The sequence below is a fragment of the Lactuca saligna genome, chromosome 7 (genome assembly GCF_052625555.1).
Source record: "Lactuca saligna cultivar CGN05327 chromosome 7, ASM5262555v1, whole genome shotgun sequence".
NCBI lineage: Eukaryota > Viridiplantae > Streptophyta > Magnoliopsida > Asterales > Asteraceae > Lactuca > Lactuca saligna.
Genome location: NC_136423.1, coordinates 184,010,013 through 184,032,803, shown reverse-complemented (window position 1 = coordinate 184,032,803; position 22,791 = coordinate 184,010,013). Strand labels below are relative to the sequence as shown.

The following is a 22,791-nucleotide window of genomic DNA, read 5'->3' as shown; positions in this document are numbered from 1 at the left end:
GGGAGCACCGGTCTTGTTCATTAAGAAGAAATACGGATCATTCTGTATGTGTATCGACTACAGAGAACTCAACAAACTGACGGTCAAAAACCGTTACCTTCTGGCTCGCATAGACGATCTATTTGACCAACTGCAAGGGGAGAACTATTTTTCCAAAATTGATCTGAGATCCGGATATCACCAGTTACGAGTGCTCGAGGAGGATGTGCCTAAGACAGCCTTCCAAACTCGTTACGGACACTACGAGTTCGTGGTGATGCCCTTCGGATTGACCAATGCGCCAGTAGTTTTCATGGACCTGATGAACAGAGTATGCCGACCTTACTTGGATCAGTTCGTCATTATTTTCATTGACGACATCCTGATCTACTCCCGAAGTAAGGAAGAGCATGGCGATCACTTGCGACAAGTTCTAGGAACTCTATGAAAGGAGAAACTGTATGCGAAGTTCTCGAAATGTGAATTTTGGATCCGAAGAATTGAATTCTTAGGACACGTGGTAAGCGAAGAGGGAATCCACGTGGACCCATTCAAAATTAAAGCCATTGAGAATTGGTCAGCACCCAAGACGCCGACAGAAATTCGCCAATTTCTAGGTCTTGCTGGCTACTACCGCCGATTCATTCAGAACTTCTCCCGAATAGCGAAACCTCTTACAACCCTGACCCAGAAAGGCGTTGCCTTTTATTGGGAAGAGAAACAAGAGAGAGCGTTCCAAACGCTCAAGTGAGCCTTGTGCACCGCGCCAATACTATCTCTCCCCGAAGGGATAGAAGACTTCGTAGTCTATTGCGATGCATCGAACCAAGGGCTCGGGTGTGTTCTGATGCAGCGAGGTAAGGTCATCACCTACACCTCCAGACAGTTGAAGACATACGAAGTTAACTACACGACCCACGATCTTGAACTAGGAGCAGCGGTGTTTGCTCTGAAGATCTGGAGACATTACTTGTATGGATCGAAAAGCACTATCTTTACCAACCACAAGAGTTTACAACACATATTCGATCAGAAGGAGCTCAACATGAGACATCGACGGTGGGTCGAGCTACTCAGTGATTACGAATGCGATATTCGTTATCATCCGGGTAAAGCCAACGTAGTAGAAAACGCCCTAAGTCGGAAGGAATATTCTGGTCGCAGGGTCAAGTCATTGTCAATAACCATCCATTCACACTTGTCTAAACAAATTCAGATGGCCCAACTTGAAGCCATGAAGCCTGAAAATGTGACGAGTGAATCCCTCAGAGGAATGGACAAGAATTTAGAAGCCAAGGGTGACGGAGCCTTATACTTCATGGACCGGATATGGACACCGAAACGTGGTGGTTTCCGAGACTTGGTCATGACCGAGGCGCACAACACTCGGTACTCCGTCCACCCAGGTTCAGATAAGATGTATCTAGATCTTAAAAAGCTATACTGGTGGCCTAATATGAAAGCAGATATTGCTACCTTTGTAAGTAAATGCCTTACTTGCGCAAAGGTTAAGGTCGAGTACCAGAAGCCCTCCGCTTTACTGCAGCAACCAGAGATTCGAGAATGGAAGTGGGAGCGGATCACTATGGATTTCATAACCAAGTTGCCCAAGACAACGGGTGGACTTGATACCATATGGGTCATCGTCGATAGATTGACCAAGTCTGCACACTTCCTGCCAATCAAAGAAACCGACAAGATGGAGAAACTTACGAGAACATACATTAGGGAAATCGTACGGCTACATGGTGTGCCTATATCCATTATCTCTGATAGAGATAGTAGGTTCACCTCAAGATTCTGGCAATCACTACAACATTCCCTAGGAACAAGACTAGACATGAGCACAGCCTACCATCCACAGACTGACGGACAGAGTGAGAGGACAATCCAGACTTTAGAGGATATGTTGTGTGCTTGTGTAATTGACTTTGGAAAAGCGTGGGATACTCATTTACCCCTCGTTGAATTTTCCTACAACAACAGTTATCACACAAGCATAAAGGCAGCACAATTTGAAGCCCTCTACGGCTGAAAGTGCAGACCCCCTCTGTGCTGGGCTGAGGTGGGTGATACCCAATTGGCTAAGGGGCAAGCTTCCGACAGTACTCTCACCGGTCCGGAAATCATTCGGGAAACGACAGAGAAGATTGTTCAGATCCGTGAACGATTGAAAGCCTCTAGAGACCGACAGAAGAGCTACGCTGATAAACGAAGAAAACCTTTGGAATTTCAGGTGGGAGACCGAGTCCTTCTCAAAGTCTCACCCTGGAAGGGCTTAATACACTTCGGTAAGTGTGGGAAGCTTAATCCTAGGTACATAGGGCCTTTCGAGATTCTTGCAAGAGTCGGCCCCGTAGCTCACAAACTCGATCTACCCGACACACTTCGTAATGTACATTCTACATTCCACGTATCTAACTTGAAAAAGTGTCTGTCTGACGAGACTCTCGTAATCCCACTCGACGAGATCGAGATCAACGAGAGCCTCAACTACGTGGAAGAACCTGTAGAGATCATGGACCGTGAGGTCAAGCAGACGAAGCATAGTCATATCCCTATCGTGAAGGTTCGCTGGAACGCCAAGCAAGGACCGGAATTCACTTGGGAACGCGAGGATCAGATGAAACTGAAATACCCTCATCTTTTCGCGTAGTTATTTGTAACTTCTTATTTGCTTAAATTCAAATTTCGGGATGAAATTCCTTCTAACGGGGGGATGATGTGACAACCCGAAATTTCCATTTGTACGAACAATATCTATTCAATAGAAGTCAGTCCAGCTTCAGTGATTTACAGACTTTTCCGAACAAGTTTGCGTACATTAGGGTTTACGTTTCTGGAGATATCAGGAGAGTGGATGCTCATGGATTTGTGAAACTTGAACATTCCAAGTTTCATAATGTTATAGTCCAACTTCCGGAATAAAAATATTTTCTGTCAAAATATTTCAGGACTATAAATAGATTTCTGAATTTAATTAATTCATTATTCACAATTCCAACTAGAGAAAAGCCATTTTCTCTCTGACGGATCTTCGGGTTTTCATCCTGGATTGTGAGTCTACTTTCCTAAATGTGTTTTAATGCTTGTTATATGCTTTATAACATTATTTACATGTCTAAAATACAAGATCCGGGAGCTTACGGCCCAAGAACGTTCTTGGGGTGTAAACTCCAAAACGAAGCCTAAAGGCTTCCTAGTCCCGATTCCTTGTTAGACAACTAGTTTAGGACTTATTGTATGATCTTTTGAGGCTAGAATTCATCCAAGATCATAAGACTTTTGGAGTTTACAGCCCAAGAGTTTCTTGGACCGTAAACACCATTTCCAAGGGCCAAAGTGTGCCCTAAATGACCCCTAAGGCTTAAGGCATTTACCCTCTAATGCTTGTAGCTAATTTGGACACCAAAACACTTCAAAATCATAGAGTTTTAGGAGTTTACGGCCAAGGATATGCTCTTGGGCCGTAAACCCCTTTTTCAAGGGCAAAGTGTACCCTAAACACCCCTAAAGCCTTAAGACAATTAACCTTGGATACTTGTAACTTGAATGGGGAGAAAATGACATAAAAATCATTCCTTAAAGGGAGTTTACGGCCAAGGAACATCTCTTGGGCCGTAAACTCCAAGTAAAGGCATAAATGTGTGCCTAATGTCCCCTTTAGCCTTAAGCAAAAACATGGAAGTTATCCTACATGTGCAAGTGCCTTAAATGAATTAAAACCAACACCCCATAGGAGTTTACGGCCGTAAACTCTAGGGAATATGGTCCTTTGGCCGTAAACTCCCCAAAGGAGCATTCTAGGGCCTTAAACTACTTCAAGGATTATTCCAACAAGGCTAGGCTTATTCTAGGATCAATATAGCACTTCAAAACACCCAAAACCACCAAGTGTGGAGTTCACGGCCGTAAACTCAAGGAGTTTATGACCGTAAACTCCAAAGGTGGGGTTTGTTGGGTGGTGAACTCATATACAAGGTCATTGGTGCACTAAACCCCTTTTTCCTTGTCCCGTATCAACTTAGATGCAACCATTAGGACCTATAACACTTATATAGAGTGTTTACATGTTCCTAAGTGTCTCAACTTATTTGTTAAGTTATTATTTGGCTAATTAGTTATATATATGCTCATTACATGATAACTAGGCTCGTGCGTGTGAACAAGTCTCCGTTTGCCACCTAGCACGGTACCCGATACATCAATCCAATCTACTCACCACAAGTGAGTTCATACCCCTTTAATCAACCTTTGAAATGCTTTTAAATGTTTTAAATACTTTATGGGGGGATACTAGTTAAACACTTATAGTTATTACATCAATCACATGTGATTACATTAATCACATGTGATTAATAACTAGAAAACCAATGATTTTATCACTGTTCAAACTGTTTATCAAACTGTTTCACTTCAAAATGTTTTACAAACTCTTTTACTTATCAAATGCTTTTATTAAACTTTGTTTTACTTCTTATAAATTGCATGCCCATATATGTATAGATATATAAGTAATGTTTAAAGGGCTTAGGAAGGCCATCCGCCCTATTTCCTTTTCGCGCACTGAGATGTGGTCTGGTGGGATTTCGGGTGACCATCCGAGGGTCGTTTCAATATTATTTATATATCATGTATACATGTATAGACATAAAAGTACTTCCATATTCATATTTATCAGTACATCAATAGTTAGTTACCATCGGGGTAATACAGAACATATACAGTTATACTAGAAACAGAACATATACAACTATACTAGAAACAATACATATACAACTATACTAGAAACAATACATATACAACTATGCTAGAAACAATACATATACAACTATACTAGAACGAGAAACATTACATATACATGAACACGTTAACAATTATGATCCACTGTGTCGGAGCATGCCTTAAATGTCATGGCCCGAGTTGTAGCCAGAATTCTCTTGGAGGGAGAGCGTGAGTTTGCGTATAGATCTATACTGGATTGACTATCCTACACCTTGCTGCTAGCTACAGCCGGACCTGCAGGTCTGCAGGTGCCAAACGGCATTCCGTTATTACGACCATTCATTATGTCGTTGTTACCAGTCGATAGCATGGTGCAATTTGTCACATTATACCTTAATATAAATCCGGTTTAAGGTAGTTAGTACAGCAGTAGTTCTTATAATACAAAACTACAGTACTACAATGATTTACCCATTACATATTTTAGTGATAACCTCACTTAAACGTTAATGTACAAACTATATTTTGTTAAATGATAGTTACACTTGGGAAATTACACACTTTTACAACAACGAGCATACAAAACAGTTACGCCATGGTAGAAGGCTACTTTCATAGAAAATATAGGTTTTTCTGAGAAATTCAAACTTTTACAAACACTTACAAACCTTTACATACATTTTACAAACTTATACTTGATACATTATTCAAACATTTTTGGATAACAAATACCGACACTAAAATACTTATGAACTCACCAGCTTAATGCTGATACTCGCTTTCAAAATAACTTGTATTCTCAGGTCATCAGTAGACAGGTACCGAGGCCAACTTTTGAGAAGATGGAGCGCATTCAAGACTCATCTTATTATTTTGATATACATTATTTTTGGTGTCTATACTGTACAGAACACGCTTGTATTAAAATTATATATTTAATGCAATGGATGATGTTGTTTGCTTATTTACATTTACTGTGTTGTGATACTTTACATGACGTCCTCCGCCCCAGAACGTTTCCGCCGTTCTTGGTTTTGGGGTGTGACAGAGTATGTAGGCCGATGCTGGATCGATCGGTGATCGTGTTCATTAATGACATTCTGGTGTATTCTAGATCCCGGGAGCAACATGAGGAGCACTTGAGAGAGGCTCTTGAGGTGTTACGATCGGAGAGGCTTTATGCCAAATTCTCCAAGTGTAATTTCTGGTTACGGGAGGTCCAAATCCTGGGGCATCACATTAATCAGAATAGGATATTAGTTGATCCAGCCAAGATTGAGGCAGTGATGAGTTGGGAAGTGCCAAAGTCCGCTACCGAGATCAGGAGTTTTCTGGGGTTGGCCGGTTATTATCAGAGATTCATTCAGGATTTATCCAGGATTGCAGTGCTACTCACTAGGTTGACCAGGAAAGGTGTTTCATTCTCATGGGGTCTAGAGCAGCACACCTCGTTTGAGACTCTTCGCCAGAAGCTGTGCGAAGCCCCGGTATTATCCCTTCCAGAGGGAGTTGATGATTTTGTGGTTTACTACGATGTATCGATATATGGGTTAGGCGTGGTGCTTATGCAAAGGGGGCATGTGATAGCATATGAATCGAAGAAACTAAAGCCTCATGAGGTGAGGTATCCCACTCATGATCTGGATTTGGGGGAAGTAATGTTCTCCCTTAAGATCTGGCTCCACATGGGGTTCGGTGTACCGTATTCACGGACCACAAGAGTTTGAAGTATTTTGATGGATAAGCCCAACTTGAGCATGTGGCAGAGGATGTGGTTGGATGTGGTAAGGATTATGATTGTGAGATCCTGTACCACCCGGGCAAGGTGAATGTGGTAGCTGATGCCCTGAGTCGGAGGGCAGAGAGTGCCTCAATCCGAGGTATGTGTATGAGGATGACTGTGATGACCCCGGTGTTGGATGCCATCCAAGAGACTCAGACCGAGGCTGTAAGGACGAAGAACCGTAAGAAAGAGCGGGTAATTGGGCAAGTATCTGAGTTTGTGACTGATAGTCGAGGGCTTATGACATTTTAGGGTCATATTTGGGTGTCATTTATTGGTGGGGCACGTAGCATCTTGATGGAGGAGGCGCATCGATCGAGGTTCTCGGTCCATCCCGGGGCTACCAAGATGTACTTGGATCTGAAGAAAGATTATTGGTGGCCATGCATGAAGAGGGATGTAACGTGGGTTGTAGAGAGGTGCTTGAACTGTCGTTAGGTTAAGGTTGAGCACCAGCATCCGCATGGTAAATTGCAACCACTCGAGAATCCCCATTGGAAATGGGAACAGATCTCTATGGATTTCATCACCAAGTTACCCAGAACTCCAAGGGGTGTCGATGCGATTTGGGTGATAGTGGATCGACTGACAAAGAGTGCCCACTTTCTTTCTATCAATGAGAGCTCTTTTGCGGAGAAGTTAGCACCGATGTATGTGGAGGAGATAGTGTCTCGGCATGGGGTACCGGTTTCGATTGTGTCGGATCGGGATGTACGTTTTACTTCCAGGTTCTGGAAGAAGTTTCATGAGGAGTTGGGTATGATATTGCATTTCAGCACTCCCTATCACCCTCAGACCGATGGTTAGAGTGAACGGACGATTCAGACTCTTGAGGATATGCTTCGTGCATGTGTATTGGATTTTGGAGGGAGTTAGGACACGTACCTTCCTTTGGCTGAGTTCTCCTATAACAACAACCATCATTCGAGCATCGGTATACCTCCTTTCGAGTTGTTATATGGGAGGAGGTTTCGGACTCCCGTTTGCTGGGGAGAAGTAGGGCAGCGGGTGTAGGGTAGCACAGAGATAGTACTACAGACCACCGAGTAGATTCAGCAGGTCAAACAGAGGTTGATGACAGCCCAAAGCCGTCAGAAGAATTATGCGGATAGACGACTGTCAGAGCTCGAGTTTCAGGTGGGTGATTTCGTTCTCCAAAAAGTCTCACCTTGGAAAGGTGTGATTCGATTCGGGAAGAGAGGCAATTTGGGGCCTCGGTATATTGGTCCTTTCAGGGTGACCGCCAGGGTGGGCAGGGTAGCGTATCGTTTGGAGCTACCTACGGATTTGATTCAGATTCATGATACCTTCCACGTGTCTCAGTTGAGGAAGTGTATCGTCGATGAGTCGGCAGTGGTTCCATTAGAGGACATTCTGGTGGTTGCGAGCTCGAATTATGTTGAGAGGCCGATCGTGATTCGGGATAGGAGGATCAAGGTTTTGAGAAACAAGAATGTGTCATTGGTTCAAGTCCAGTGGCAACATCGGAAGGGGTCCGAGCTGACTTAGGAGTCAGAGTTAGAGATGCGTGAGCAGTATCCAAAGTTATTTGTTGAGCGAGACTTCGAGGGCGAAGTCTGATTCAAGTGGGGGAGAATTGTAACACCCAGTTTCCTAGGTAGTTTGATTCATGTTGCATTTCTTTAATTATGTAGGATGACTCGACGAGTTGGTGCTCAGACTCGTCGACTCTGGTTACGACTGGATGATATGGTTAATGAGGGGACTCGACGAGTCAGGAGAGCGACTCACCGAGTCAGAGCTGACGAAAGAAACCCTAATTTATCGGGTTTGGGACCTATTTAAAGGCCCTTATCGCCTTCATTTGCGGCTACCAGTCCTTAGAGAGAAACCTTAGAGTGCTTGAGCGTTTTGAGAAAGAAAGGAAGCGATTCTTGACCTTTGTGGTGTTGTTTAGCAAGAAGAAGGAGGTCCTAACCAAGATGAAGCAAAGGAGGTTGTTATTCTGTGGATTTGAAGCTAAGATCATCGCATTTGAGGTATTAATTCGGCTCATCTTCTGTTTTATGAAGTATATTTGGATTTAGGGTTTCTTGTGGCCTTTGTTAGGTTGATTTGATGTCCAAATAGTCCCTTTCTGGTGATGAGGCTTTGGATCTGGATCTATAGAGGTCCATAGAGCCTCACTCATCAAGCTTTATGGAGAGGAATGGAGGTTATGACCTTGGGTTGTGGTAATTGGGGCTAAATCATCATATATGATCATATAGATGTTGCATGTACATCAAGATAGAGACTTTACGTGATTATTGAGCTTGGAAAGGTTAGATCTAAGGATTAGAGGAATAGATTTGACCTCAGAAGGTTGTTTGAGGTTGTGCATGAAACGAACTCACCAAGTCCATGAGCAGACTCGACGAGTCGGAGCGGGTTGTCTCGTGACTCATATCACTGGATGACTCGCTGATTTGGGTGAGTGACTCAGTGAGTCAGAAGGGATTCAAAGGACTCGAGTTCACATATGGACTCGACGAGTCTATGCAACACTCGACGAGTCGGGTCAAAGGTTGACTGTTGACCAGCGTTGACTAGGGTTGACTAGTGTTGACTTAATATTGTTAGTCAAACTAAGTCAGGAAGGTATTAATTAGAGATGTACTTATGGTATAAGAGGCGATACGTCGGGGAATCAAGCTAGAGTGATTATCCGACATCAGCGAGGTGAGTCTTCTCACTATGCCATACCCGATGGGGTAACTAGGTGTGACCAGAAGGTCTTATGTGTATGATGTTTATGTAATGCATGTTATGTATGTGATACGTTATGAGTATGATGATATGGTCCAAAAGGTCAACATAGTATGGGATGGAGATCCCCTGAGACACTTGGATCGGAAGATCCTATAGAGTTATGGCCTGGAAAGGCATCTGTGTTGTATGTGGTATTTTGGGGAACTCACTAAACATTTATGCTTACTGTTTGTGTGTTATGTGTTTTAGGTACCAGTGACGATCGTGGGAAGGCGCCGACATGATTAGTACACACTTGCAGATGACATGTTTTTTAGATCTTGGGATATGGATTTTGTATTGTGCTTTTGGTGAAAATATTGGATATATGATTTTGGGATGATTTGGAAATGAAATGTTTTATTAAAATTAAATGAAAATTTGTTTGAAATTTAATGGTGTTACACAACTATAGTAATGATGTCAATTTCATATAAGGAAAACCCTAGTTTATCAGGCATCATATAATCACGCAATTCTATCAAGAAATTCCTAAAGATCCCTAGCCTATCACTAGCATGTTGTTCTAACATATCACAATATCAAATATTTGTATGGTTTGGCATCTACATACTAGCTCGGGATGATCGTACACTGTGCATCCTCCTTTAGCATTTTGAAAATCATTTTGAAAATCTTTTCTTTAGTTTAAGACTAGATTCACATGAGTGTTCCTCAAATTCACTCAAACCAGGGCTCTGATACCAACTTGTAACATCCATAAAATTCATAAAAATTTAAAACTTTTTCAAACATCATAAAGCCATGAGTTATTACTAAATGTTTTCAAAATAGTTCCATATCAGAGAATCCCAAAACTCAAAATCATAAAATGTAAGGAGGTGCACGATCAAGCCTTCGCCTTCACGTGATCATCCGAAGTACCTGAAACAAAATCCAAAACTGTAAGCTCGAAGCTTAGTGAGTTCCCCCAAAATACCAACGACATACAAACCAAAACCATATCATAACAAACAGCCTGCATATAGAGTCTTCAGTATGAATGGACAGGCCTTGTCGAGCCCTCAGTCTACCAAGCCCACTCTCAGAACCCTCAGCATGTCTGGTCCACCCTCCTAGGCCTTTAGCCTATCTGGATCGTTCTCTAGGCCTTCGGCTTGACTGATATGCCCCAATAGGTCTACAGTCTATCCGGACCGCCCTGGGTCTGTTGTCTTAGAGCACGAAGCAGGACCGCCTCAAGCCACCCACAATCATACAATCAATACATAAATATCATACACTAGCTAGCATGCATAAATAGTCAAACCGATCTAACAGATCACTAATCATAGCATCATCCTATATACCAGGATACCGACCTAACAGGTCACTAACATAGCGTCATCCTATATACTAGGATACCAACCTAACAGGTCACTAACATAGCATCATCCTATATACTAGGATACCGACCTAACATGTCACTAAGCATATCATCATGCGATAACCAGGATAACTCACCTCACAAGTAGTGATGAACAGACAATGTCGAATCCCAACACACAGCTCCAAACTCAACTACGTGTAATCACCATATAACTGATTCCATTAAAATCCCAAATTACCAAAATACCCTCAAAAGTCAAACTTGGTCAAATTCAAAGTCAATGGTCAACATCAACAGTCCATGTTGACCTAACTCGTCATGTTCATCTACTGAGTCATCGAGTTCCTTCAGAACTCAAAAACCAAAAACTCGAATCAGCTCGTTGAGTTACCTGAGTAACTCATCGAGTTCTTCAGTGTCCAGAAGACCAGGAAAAGCCTAACCAACTCACTGAGTCATCTCACCCACTTGCCCAGTTCACTCAGAATCCAGAAGGTGGGTAAACTCTATCCAACACGCCGAGTTGGCTATACAACTCGTCGAGTTCCTTCAACCCTTTTCTCATTCGGACCCTTTTAAGCGAAATCAAGGCTCCAAACTGTAGATATATCCCCTTAGGGTGTAGTTACCACGCAAAGTAGCCAAGTTTACGTGCATGCAAGGCCTCAAGAGGCTAAAACACCCAAAATTAGTCTTAGGAAGATGTTTAGGGCATGGAGAAAGGCCAAGACTAGATAAAGCTGATAAACTTATGACTATGGGGGCCTAGAGGAGTCCAGATCTGAAGTTACAACTTCAGATCATGCTCAGCTTCGAAAAATGGATCCAAAGTGGGATAAAAAGACCCTAAACACTTGATTGGAGAGATCTAACAAGAAATGGTCAAGGTAATGAGTTTTTACCTTCAAAAGGTTTCTAAAACTAAGTAGATGTATAAGCTCCTTCTCATTCCAAGTTCCTAGACCTTCAAGTTTCTCCAAGAAATGCACCAAACACACACTCTTTAGCCTTGTACACACTCAAAATGGAAGGTAAGCTCGTTTAGGATTTTCTCTAGACGATAGGGTGATAAGGGAAGCTGGAGAGAGGACTTAAATATCCTTTAAAATAGGGTGCAAAACCTAAAAATTACGGTTTCATGCATAGCCTTAACTCGTTGAGTCGGGGTCCTCCAACTCGTCGAGTAGGTTCCATAAACCATGCGGCATGATAAGTTACTACACGACGAGTTGGTGCCTCCAACTCGTCGAGTATGTCTATAATGATCTATAAAAATTCTTGAAATTCATACCTGGGAGTCAGGATGTTACAAAGTGATACTTGAGCTTGAAAGTGCCTAAAATACCCCCTTTTGGTGTGTTCGCAAGGAGAAGGAAGTGGTGAGCAAGCCTTGAATGTGGGAACAGCTTTTGGATCCTACATGTAGAGCATCTTGAGGAGCTTGTGGAGGTAAAAAGCTCATACCTTGCTATTGTTTTTGCTATTTTGAGTTAGGGTTTGGTTTTAAGTCCTTTCTTGGTCCATGAACCCTCTCTTGCGAGTTTGGGCAACTCCAAAGGGTTGAGATGTTAGATCTAAGCTCTTTGGTTATGTTGAAAGCATAAAAATTGTAGCTTGATGATTATTAAGGCACCATGCATGAATTTAAGGTCTTAAAAGGGGTCTTAATGGGTTAAATGAGGTGTTCAGTTCCCATGTGGCATTCAACGGCATAAAGGTGCAAACTTTATGCCCTAGGACCTCTTAGTCGACTCAGATCTGGTTTTGGACATTGAGTTTTCGCGTATTAAGCACTTAATGGATGTTGGTGCACAACCTGCTTGTACGTTGGGCGTACTATCTTGTACGTTGCGTGTACCACCACAGAACCTAGTACACTAAGCGTACTAAGGTTGTACGATGGACGTACGCCTCCAGTGGGTGTTGGGCTTTCAGTGCGCTTTTGAGCCATTTGGGCCTACTTTGCCTTGGGCCTGTATCGATTAGGGTAATTGTGAAACATCCCAAAAATACAAGACAATAATTTTGTTTTTAAAATCATTTAACAAACATAATCTCATCAATAAAATAAATCATCAAACATATATCTCAAATCTCATAAAATCTGTCAACAAATAATTGTCTGGAAACAATATCAGAGTAAACTCCCAGGCTAATCAATTGTGGTGTGTTCCATGCCATCAGCTCGATCCCTTCCCTTTGCTAGCTGAAGTACCTGAAACCAAAACTGAAACTGTACACACGAAGTTTAGTGAGCTCCCCCAAACTACCACATATCATATAAGCACATATAACAACTACTGGGCCCCGCCCACCACATCAGGCCCCACCTGGCATTGGACCGAAGTCCAGAATAACTTGGGCCCTACCCATTGCATCGCGCCCCGCCCACTGCATTGGGCCCCGCCCGGCATCGGACCAAAGCCCGGAATAAATTGAATCATAACATAAACTAAAACATATAATATACTCGCATAAACTGCATCGGGCTTGCCCGGCATCGGACTGGAGTCCGGAACACATAACACATAACATACACATGCATGAATCACAAATACATCAAGCATACTAACTACTTCTCGGGACCACCCCTGCATCAGACTAAAGTCCAGAATAAACTGAACACATAAACTGCACATATAAACTGCATCAGGCTAACCCTGACATCGGGCTTACCCCGGCATACTGTAACTACATAACGAGGCGGCATTGGTGCTTTAGACCCGTTCCTACTGGAGGAAAACTCACCTCGTATGTATGATTGTTGAAGCTCTGGGTGAGGAATCTTTGCTTGCTGCTCCGGCGACTCTCCAGCTATAAATTCCCATAAAGACACTTAGTCAAAAACTGATAACTAACCCTAGGGTAAAATGACCACTTTACCCCTAGCTAAAGTCAACATCCTTGTTAAAGTCAACTTCCAGTTGACTCGACTCACCAATTTGTCTCCAACCCGACTCTACTCATCAAGTCTAGCAAGAACTCGACTAGTTCTCCTTTAATCATAACATTAGGATAATCTTTAACTACCTCGCTGAGTTCCTCCTTGAACTCGTTGAGTTCATCTTCATCATATGAGCGTGTCTAGTCTGGGACTCGCCAAGTTGTATGAACAACTCGTCAAGTCCGTCTTCATGGGTTGGGAGATTGCCTTGGACTCGTCGAGTGCGTTCATCCACTCACCGAGTCCCATGGTTTCCAGGTCCATAACTATGTCTAATTCGTTGAGTCCTTCTTCTGGTCTCATCCAGATCCCTTCTAAACTCAGTTGGATCCCTTCGAATCAGAAAAGGTTAGGGAACCAAACCCCCGACTCGCCGAGTCCCAAGAACGACTCACTGATTCGACTCATGTCCATGTCCAAAACTTGATTTCTGTTGTGCAAAACTCATCCAAAAGGTAGATCTGGGCTCCTAATGTCGATATAACACGTAAAGTCATGAATTTTACGTGCATGCATGGGACTTTTAAGTTCAAAGGACCAAAAATGGTGTTTATTACATGCATAGGGTTCTCATGGCCACAAAGATGGCACATTTATGCCATGAGGACCCTTCAAGGTTCCAGATCTAAAGGTGTATCAGCTCGGGAAGTCCAAGTCCCATGAATCAAGCTTCTTGGCCCAAAACTCCATAAAAATAACCACAAGGAGATCTAAGAAACCACAAGTCAAGTGTGAAGCTTGATTACCAGGAAGTAAAGAGAAGATGATGTTGTTCCTGGATCTGCAACCTTCTCTTGAAGCCTTCCTTCTTCCTCTTCTTCACACAAGCTTCAAATTACACAAGATTACTCAAAATGGCACTAAATAGCTCAAAGATGCTCACAACTGCTTAGGGTTTCAAGGATAGGGCTTGGGGTGATGGAGGCTTGGGTGGAAGCCTCATAAGTTGTTTAAATAGGGTGCAAACCCTCCAATTTAGGGTTTCACTCAGACAGCTCCTACTCGCCGAGTCGGCCTTCCGACTCGTCGAGTAGGTCAATTAATCCCCCAACCCGGTGTTGATCCGCCGAGTCCAAGAGTAAAATATGAAGTTTGACTTAAATTTAAATGCGTACCTGAGACCGGTTGTTACAAATTGGGCCTTGGAATTAATATCGGGTGTGGCATGGTTGGGCCTATTGGGCCTTGTGGCCCATTATTGTTTTGGTCCTTGGATGTAGGCCCATTTAGGAAGAATGACTTTTGGGCCTTAGTGGAGGAGTTTGGACTTAGGATTTTGGGCCCTTGGTTGGGTTTGTGTCATAATCCTAATTATAGTAATTGTATATCTTTACAGTGTGAGATTTAATTATAGTAATTGTATATCTTACAGTGTGAGATTTTGGATTGGTAGCCAAGCAAATATTACTTTTAGCAGACCGAAGTGAGTCTTTTCTTGGTATTACGGGTCGAAAGCACCAAGGTCGGCCCATGATCTGTTATGCAATATGTTAATTGTTGTGTGTTGTATGTTATGATCGGGTTGAAATACACCCTAAGGCAGGGGCCCAATATGATATGTCGGGTTGAAATATACCCCAGGGCAGGGCCCACTATGAATTGTTGGGTTGAAATACAACCCAGGGCGGGAGCCCATATTTGTGTTGGGTTGTATGAACCCCAGGGTTGGGCTCATTTGTATGCTTGGTATGTGTTATTTGGAAAACTCAATAAGCTTTGCTTACAATTTATTTTGGGTGTTTCAGGTACTTCCGGTACTAAGGGGAAGGATCCGACTTGACGGCGCAACATTCACTCTCCAGCATTTTCTGCATTTATTGTTACGGATACTCTGATCTTTTGCCATGACTTGATGTAATGGATTTCTTTTAAACAAATTATGAATGAAATTCCCGATTTAAAAATGAACAATTTTATTTGTAATTTTTTGGTTGTTACATTTTATATATTGTTTCTACATATAACAGCTTTATGACTGACTTGATTACATTTGTTGCATTTTGCAGACGGTGTATTCCACGATTTGAACACAGGATGTCCCATTTTACAACAATTCTTACAAAGTGAATACATTTTTTTTTAGGTTTGAACTTCGCTTTGTTTTTGGTTGTTGATGGAATCTTCAACAATGGACATTGACGGGGCCTTTTGTCATACTTCTTCCTTTGCTTTCGTTGATCTTGATGTTTGGCTGGTTGAGCACCTTCAACAATTTGTTCATGTCTACAAAACCTATGTTTTTCTTGTGCTTGGAACATGTTTAACAATTCTGCCAAAGTAATTTTTTATGGATCCCTAGTATTCTCCAAGGTGTTTATTGAAGCTTCATATCTCTCAAGGTACCGTAACAAGGAAAAATTCAAAAATAAACCTAGAGATGATCAAGCATACCTTGTTTCCAATATCCATTAGTCTGTTCGGGTACTCCTTGATAGTTTGAGACTCTTTAATTCTCTACATTTCAAATTCTCTAATCTAGTTGAGAGTTTGTATGCCTTGAATTATTTCGTCTCCTTCTTATTCTTGTTTTAGATAATCTCATACATCTTTTACATATTTGAGGCACATAATTCTTGTGAATCTAGTTGTGGAGACTACAAAAAATAGAATTTTGTTCTCCTTTGACTTCCTTGATTTTTGATATGAACCATGATAGGATTTTCTGGAAGTTGAGGAATATCATAGTCTTCTTTTACAGCTTCACAAAGATCCATGGCTCAAGATAAGATGCTATTATCGCATCCCAAAGCTTGTAATTGTCACCATTGAGATAATGAATTGTGAAATATTGCTTTCAACCATGGTCCTCACAGATCTCTCAAAAAATCAACTCTAATACCAATTTGGTTGTTTTAAACAAATGAAAAGAAGAAAATAGGGTTGTAAACATGAAGAAAAAAAAAAGTTCGTAACTTATGCAAAAAAACTGAATTGGAAAATCTAGGATACAAAACACGATAAACAACATTAGCTTAGCTTATGTATTTGTTATGCATAACTGAAAACTAAAGATTAGCCAAAGTAATAATTATCCACCAACTCCATTGATTAGACTCATTCAATTAAAAAAACACAAAACTTGAAGAATATAGAGATTAAATAGTTGAACTTGTGTGGGTCATATTCTGAACAGATTAAATGGTAAAAATAAAAATTTAAAGGATGATTAGTCACTCACAACAGATTAAATGGTAAAAATAAAAATTTAAAGGAAGATTAGTCACTCACAACAAATCAAGTTTGATAAGGATCAAAACCACAAAAAATAAAAACTTTTTTGATTAAGAATCCAAAGAAAAAAAAAAACCATAAGGGCCATTTATGCAGTTCTCTAAAAGAAAATTTGGTCTGGAAAATGAGGTATATATAGGAGCTTTCTTTGCATTTGCCCAAAAGTCGCAATCAAGACCCAAGACATGTTTACATACAAATCGTAATTACGTAATGTATCCATCCAATCCAATCTCAATCTGTGTGCATTATATCCTATACATTTCAACAACATATCAAATCTTTTGCTGAAAAGCAGTAGCATCCATGGTAATGCTATGCTGACTCCAACCCTCCAACTCAACGTCATCATCATCTACTGTCAACTAACTTTCAATCAAAACAAATTCCATAAACTCTAGTTATGATTAGCATCCTAAGGTCTTGAAAATGTCACGGAGCTTGTCAATAACAAGTGTTGGGTTAGCATGAGATCCAGAGAGAAATATAGGGTGATAATTGAGGCCTCTCCATTGAGAAATGAGTGCAAAATGAGGCCTCCGAAACTCACTAGCAATCAACTCCAGTATTTCTGCTTCTGGTGCTGCTGACACAATGTGAGTCAATCCAGCCCCATGAGCACCCACAATAACAGAAGCATCTTGAATGGCTCTGACTTGCTCTTTCATAGACATATGTCCAAACAACCCATTAACAACATTCACTTTACATTCTGTATGATTCAGCAGGGACCAACTCTGTATGGCATCAAACACTTGCTGTTCGTTACTAAGTCTGGACTGAACCTTGCCAGCATGGCGGGGATGAGCCAAATAATCCTCACGCCTCACAAAAAGAACATTGTGGGTGCGTGAGCTGTGTTTATGACTAGTGTGTAAAGGAAGTGCAAAAGCAGCTCTTATCATCTCCCCAAATTCTGTGATTCTGGCTGTTTTCTTATCATCTGGGTTATGCCAAAGATCATGGGCAGAAGCAGCCCCATAACAATCGATGTTTTCAGACAGACCCCTGAACATGGCCGTTTCATAACCTAAAGGCGACAGGATCGCATGACGAAAGCAAACCGGACCACTCAAGTTTTTAGCATATCTTACACCTGAGAACACAGCTTTCCATGTTTCTTCCAATTGCGTCTGAAAACAACAACATATACATACATGAAGAATCTTTTTTTTTTTTTTTTTTTTTTTTTTTAAAGCAAGTAAATAAGACTCATCAACAGTAGGAGGCATACCATGCAGTGACCATCTATGAACACCAATTGAGGTCGGGTTGGCAAGCCAGTGACTCTGGAAGACACGTAGGCACTGTACCAGTCTGTGACTGTGTGAAACATGTTTGCATACTCAAACCGAGTGATCAGCAGTGTTGGCTCCTCAACCCACTATCAATATCATCATTCATCTCATTCTCAGGTCAATAATAAGAATTATAGTCTTTGTAACCCATAACTATGTTTCATAAATCATGTTATAATATTCAATCGATACATAATTCAATTAAAATGGATTATGGTAATCCTAAGTTTAGATATATGCAAAATCACAGTAGAAATTAATCAGATAACAGATAAGGAAATGTCCTTAAGGAGCCTTTAATCTCCATCAACAAATAACATCAGATTTACGTAATCAATTCAAGATACGTATTTAAGGTTATTATGTGTGAACGACGTGTCATTTATTGAACAATCTCTACAATTTGTTTCGTTTCGTCTATAGCAATTAATGATCAGCCGGAGTTCATTCATTACGAAACAAGTATTCAGTTAACAGTAACTGCAACAAGAATGGAAGGAATACCCTTACCTCAGAGCACTCAAATTCATTGGCGCCAACTAACTGAATTGAATCGACCAAGTCACGCATAGTATGTCTTGAGATCTCTCCTTTCTGCAAATATTCGTTCAAAAAACCCTCAGTAGCAAGCTTCTTACCATGATTCTTGGAATTCCCAGTAACCTCCAGATCAAAGGCTCCGAATTCAAACTCCGGCAACTCTTCCTCCTCCCCCCTGCCAATCACACTCTCCAATACCTCCCCACCAGCGGACATCTTAATTTTGTCTGGATGCATCCGCATCGTTCCGCCCTCGCATATGGAACTCCGCAAAGTCTCACTATAAAAGCACCGGAACCATCCTCTTCCACCATTACCCACTTTACGGTTACTTTCAGGCGAGGGCTTGAGCAGATCGACACGATGAGTGAATCCATTACCAAAATAGGCTTCACAGGATCTAAAAGAGATGTTAGGGGTTAAAGACCAAGGCAGGTAAGAAGGCAAGATGGGCCAGGGTTTATTGGAATTTGACAAAGAAACGAGATGGGTGCGATCGGAAAAGGGTGAGTGAAATTGTGGTATGGAATTAGGAATGTTTTGGGTTGTACGGCGGCGGCGGAAGTAATCGGGGTGAGAAGAAAAGTAGAGGTAAAGGGTGATCGAATTGAGGATGAAGAGAAAGATGATGAGTTTTAGGGATTTGGTGTTCATCTTCATCAGTCGTTGCAGTTTCCTCCCAGTCTAGTTGCTGCTTCATCTACCCCCCACTTTCAGACCATTTCCTTGCTTTTTCTTCTAATTTTTTTTTTTTTTTCTATTATTTTTTGCCTTTTTCCTCAAAATGAATCACCGGCTCACGCTCACCTATGTTTTGAAAGGTAGCAAAGCAACGCCTCACCCCTCGCGATTTTGTACCGCTACAAGTTCTAATAAGTTCATCCTGCCGGCAACCCGGCCTCCCCTCTTCGCCGTTGGCACCCCTTTCACTCTCCCCTGAAACTCATCGACTCCCTGCACTGTCCCCTCCTTGGCTTTTTGCCCTCCTTGCAATGTTATCGTCCGCTTCCTCATTCTCAAAATCATCAGGCAAGAAACGCCCTCCAATATTAAAAAGGTTTTTTTTTTTTTTTCACAGGGAAAATAACATAAAAACTGTTAAGTTTTCAAAAATAAAAAAATTAAAAAAAAATACTTTAAATTCACTCGCATAAGTGTAAGTTTCTTTATTTTTTGTGTTATAGTCAAGGTGTTAAGATCCACATTTTACCTAAGATTGTTTTATGTGTTGTAAGATCGTTATCGGAAGATCGGATTGTCATTGGAAGATCCTACCAAAATGAATTGATATTCAAATGGTATGCAGTATATATTATTACTTAATGTCAATTAAAACGTCCATATGGATCGAATGTTCCATTTTAAACATGAACTATAATTTTTATTGTTGCAAACCGTAAAGATTAAGAAGAAAACATATCAAGTACAAAAAAAAAAAAAAAAAAAAATCATTATGATCTGCAACTATAAGGTTAAGATCACAAATGAAATATCACGAGTGTAACATGCCTAATTCATGATGAATTGATGAAGTGATGATGCTCTATGAGGCTTATTCTGACTTGTGATGCTCGATTTCAAGTTGAATAGATGAATTTTCCAGGTTTGACTTTATAATAAAACTAGAAAGGTGGGATCGGATCGTGTTAAGATCTTAAGTCCTAATCGGAATCCTAAGATCCCAATATACATGTTGCTTTACATAGATCCTAGTGAGACCAGGATCGTTTTTTGCTTGTAGGATCTTAAAATCCTAAGATCTTAAGATTAAGATAGAGATCTTAACATTTACAGACACTTAGTAGGGTTTGAAGGTTGTAATCGGCTACCATGCCATTAGGTTGTTATGTTAGCATATCATCGGTTTTAATTGTTGACGTTGGTTGGCAAGTCAACTTTCTACCTTGATGACCATTTATCTTCTATGTCTTGACCCTTTATTTTCTCATTCGCGCTTTATGAAAGAACATAAGTTTCTCCCCCCATCATTCGTTTTCACTGTCGATTAGAACATTAGCATCACATCCTCACCGTCGATTAGAACATATCCTCACTGACTTCCTCCTCTTCCCCTTTATCATGCATCCCTTTATTAGGAAGTTTGAAGTAGAAGGGTTGAAGAGTAGTTAAAGAAGCAGATTTTAGATGCTAGACTCTTCAAATCTTAGTTAAATCTAGACCTAGCAATAGAGTTGGATTTGACCCTGATCTGCTCATTTTATGATTTGATTACCAGTTAACTGATGGGAATTCTAGGCTACAAAACTTATGTACATGCAAAAATTCTCTTAACACTTAAGGGTACATGCAACCTAATTTGATTTATGCCTTTTTAACATTTAATAGCAACACACTTAAGAACACAAACTAACCTTATGAATTTAGAATTCATGGTTAGAAAACATATCTTTTGTAGAGCCAAACAAGCTAATCAAAATCTTCATGTTTCTTTGGAAAACCTAACTCTAATTGTAACATCCGGATTCCCAAGTATATTATTATTCATTTAATTTTTTTGGAGTTTGTGAAGGAACTCGGCGAGTTGGCACCAAGACTCGTCGAGTAGGGACGCGGATGCTCATTCTATTTCATGACCGGACTCCGCGAGTCCATTCGTGGACTCGGCGAGTCCAAGATGTTTAGTGAAGCCCTAATTTCTAGGGCTTGGAACCTATTTAAAGGCCCTTATGGCCGTCCATTGTGGCTACTACCCCCAGAGAGAATCTCAGATCGTTTGAGAAGCAAGGAGTGACCATTGTTGATCTTTGTGATGTCATTTAGTAACAAGAAGGAGGTTCTAGCCAAGGGAAAGCAAAGGAGGTTGCTATTCTAAGGACTAAAATCTAAGATCATTCATTTGAGGTATTATTTCGACTCTTCTTCTGTTTTGGGAAGGATATGTGGTTTTAAGGTTTCTTGTACCCTTGACTAAGTTGATTTGAGGTCCAAGTAGTCCCTTCTAGAGATAAGGCTTTGTACCTGGACACATAGAGGTCTAGAGAGCCTTATTCTTCAAACTTTATGAAGAACAATGGAGGTCATGACCTTGGGTTAAGGTATTTGGGACAAAATCATCATTTGATGCTTATTGGTTGAGTTATAAGGATCAAGATTCAGACTTTACGTGACATTTATGCTTGGGAAGGCCAGATCTATGGATTAGGGGCACAGATCTGACCACAGGAGATCAATAGAGTTTGTGCATGGCATGAACTCACCGAGTTGTTCTTGGGACTCGGCGAGTAGGGTTACGGTCCACGCAGATCACTTAGTGAGTAGACTTGCTGAGTTGGGAGATAACTCAGTGAGTCAGAAGGGGGTTAAAAGACTGGAGTTCAAGGCGGTACTCGCCGAGTTGTTCTTGAGACTCGGCGAGTTGAGTCGGGGTAGCCCCGCGATTCATGCCAGGTGTGACTCGTTGAGCATAGGGTAGGAGTCAACGTACCAAGCGGGATAGAGAGTTAGTGGACATGTGTGTACTCGCCGAGTCACCGGAGTGCACTCGGCGAGTTGGGTTAAAGTTGACCATTGACTTTTGTTGACTTTTAGGGTTTGGTCAACAATGGAGTCCTTGAGACAAGAGGGGGGTAAAATAGCCTTTTACCCTTCTGAGGGTGACAATAGAGGGTCGAGTCTAGCCTCGAGTGTTATGTTCATGAGGGTATTTACTTTGTGTGAATAGGTGGAGGCTAGGCAATACTTCTACCGAGTCAAAGATTTACGAGACGTCCGAGGTGAGTCTTCTCACTATGCCTTACCCGATGGAGTAATTGTATGTGACCGAAGGGTCTTATGTGTATGATGTATATGTGATGTAATATGTGTATGTTATGTGATATGAGCATGATGTGGGCCGGAAGGTCAACCGATTCTGGGATGGAAATCCCCTGAGACACTTGGATCGGAAGGTCCTATGGCATGGAAAGACGTATGTGATATATGTGGTATTTTGGGGAACTCGCTAAGCATTTATGCTTACAATGTTATGTGTTATGTGTTTCAGGTACTAGCGATGATCGCGGGAAGGTGCCGGCATGACTCGTACACACGCACACTGGAGTTTAAATATTTTGATCTTGGGGTTTTGTACTGATACAATTTAGATACAATGTTTTTATTTATGGATGCAAACTATATTTCATGGTTTTTCAAAAGTGAAAAATTGTTCAAATTTTCACGGTGTTACAAGTTGGTATCAGAGCCTTGGTTT

The 22,791-nt window shown here is 41.2% G+C and overlaps 1 protein-coding gene across 1 annotated transcript; it reads right to left on the bottom strand.

Moving 5' to 3' along the window:
* Positions 1–16,868: 16,868 nt before the first annotated feature.
* Positions 16,869–19,597, bottom strand: XYLT (beta-1,2-xylosyltransferase). Its single transcript, XM_078963644.1, has 3 exons — positions 18,552–19,597; positions 17,978–18,127; positions 16,869–17,876 (listed from the first exon to the last, which is right to left on the bottom strand). The coding sequence occupies exons 1-3, from the start codon at positions 19,239–19,241 to the stop codon at positions 17,151–17,153; spliced, it is 1,566 nt and encodes a 521-aa protein (XP_078819770.1). The 5' UTR covers positions 19,242–19,597; the 3' UTR covers positions 16,869–17,150.
* Positions 19,598–22,791: the final 3,194 nt, after the last annotated feature.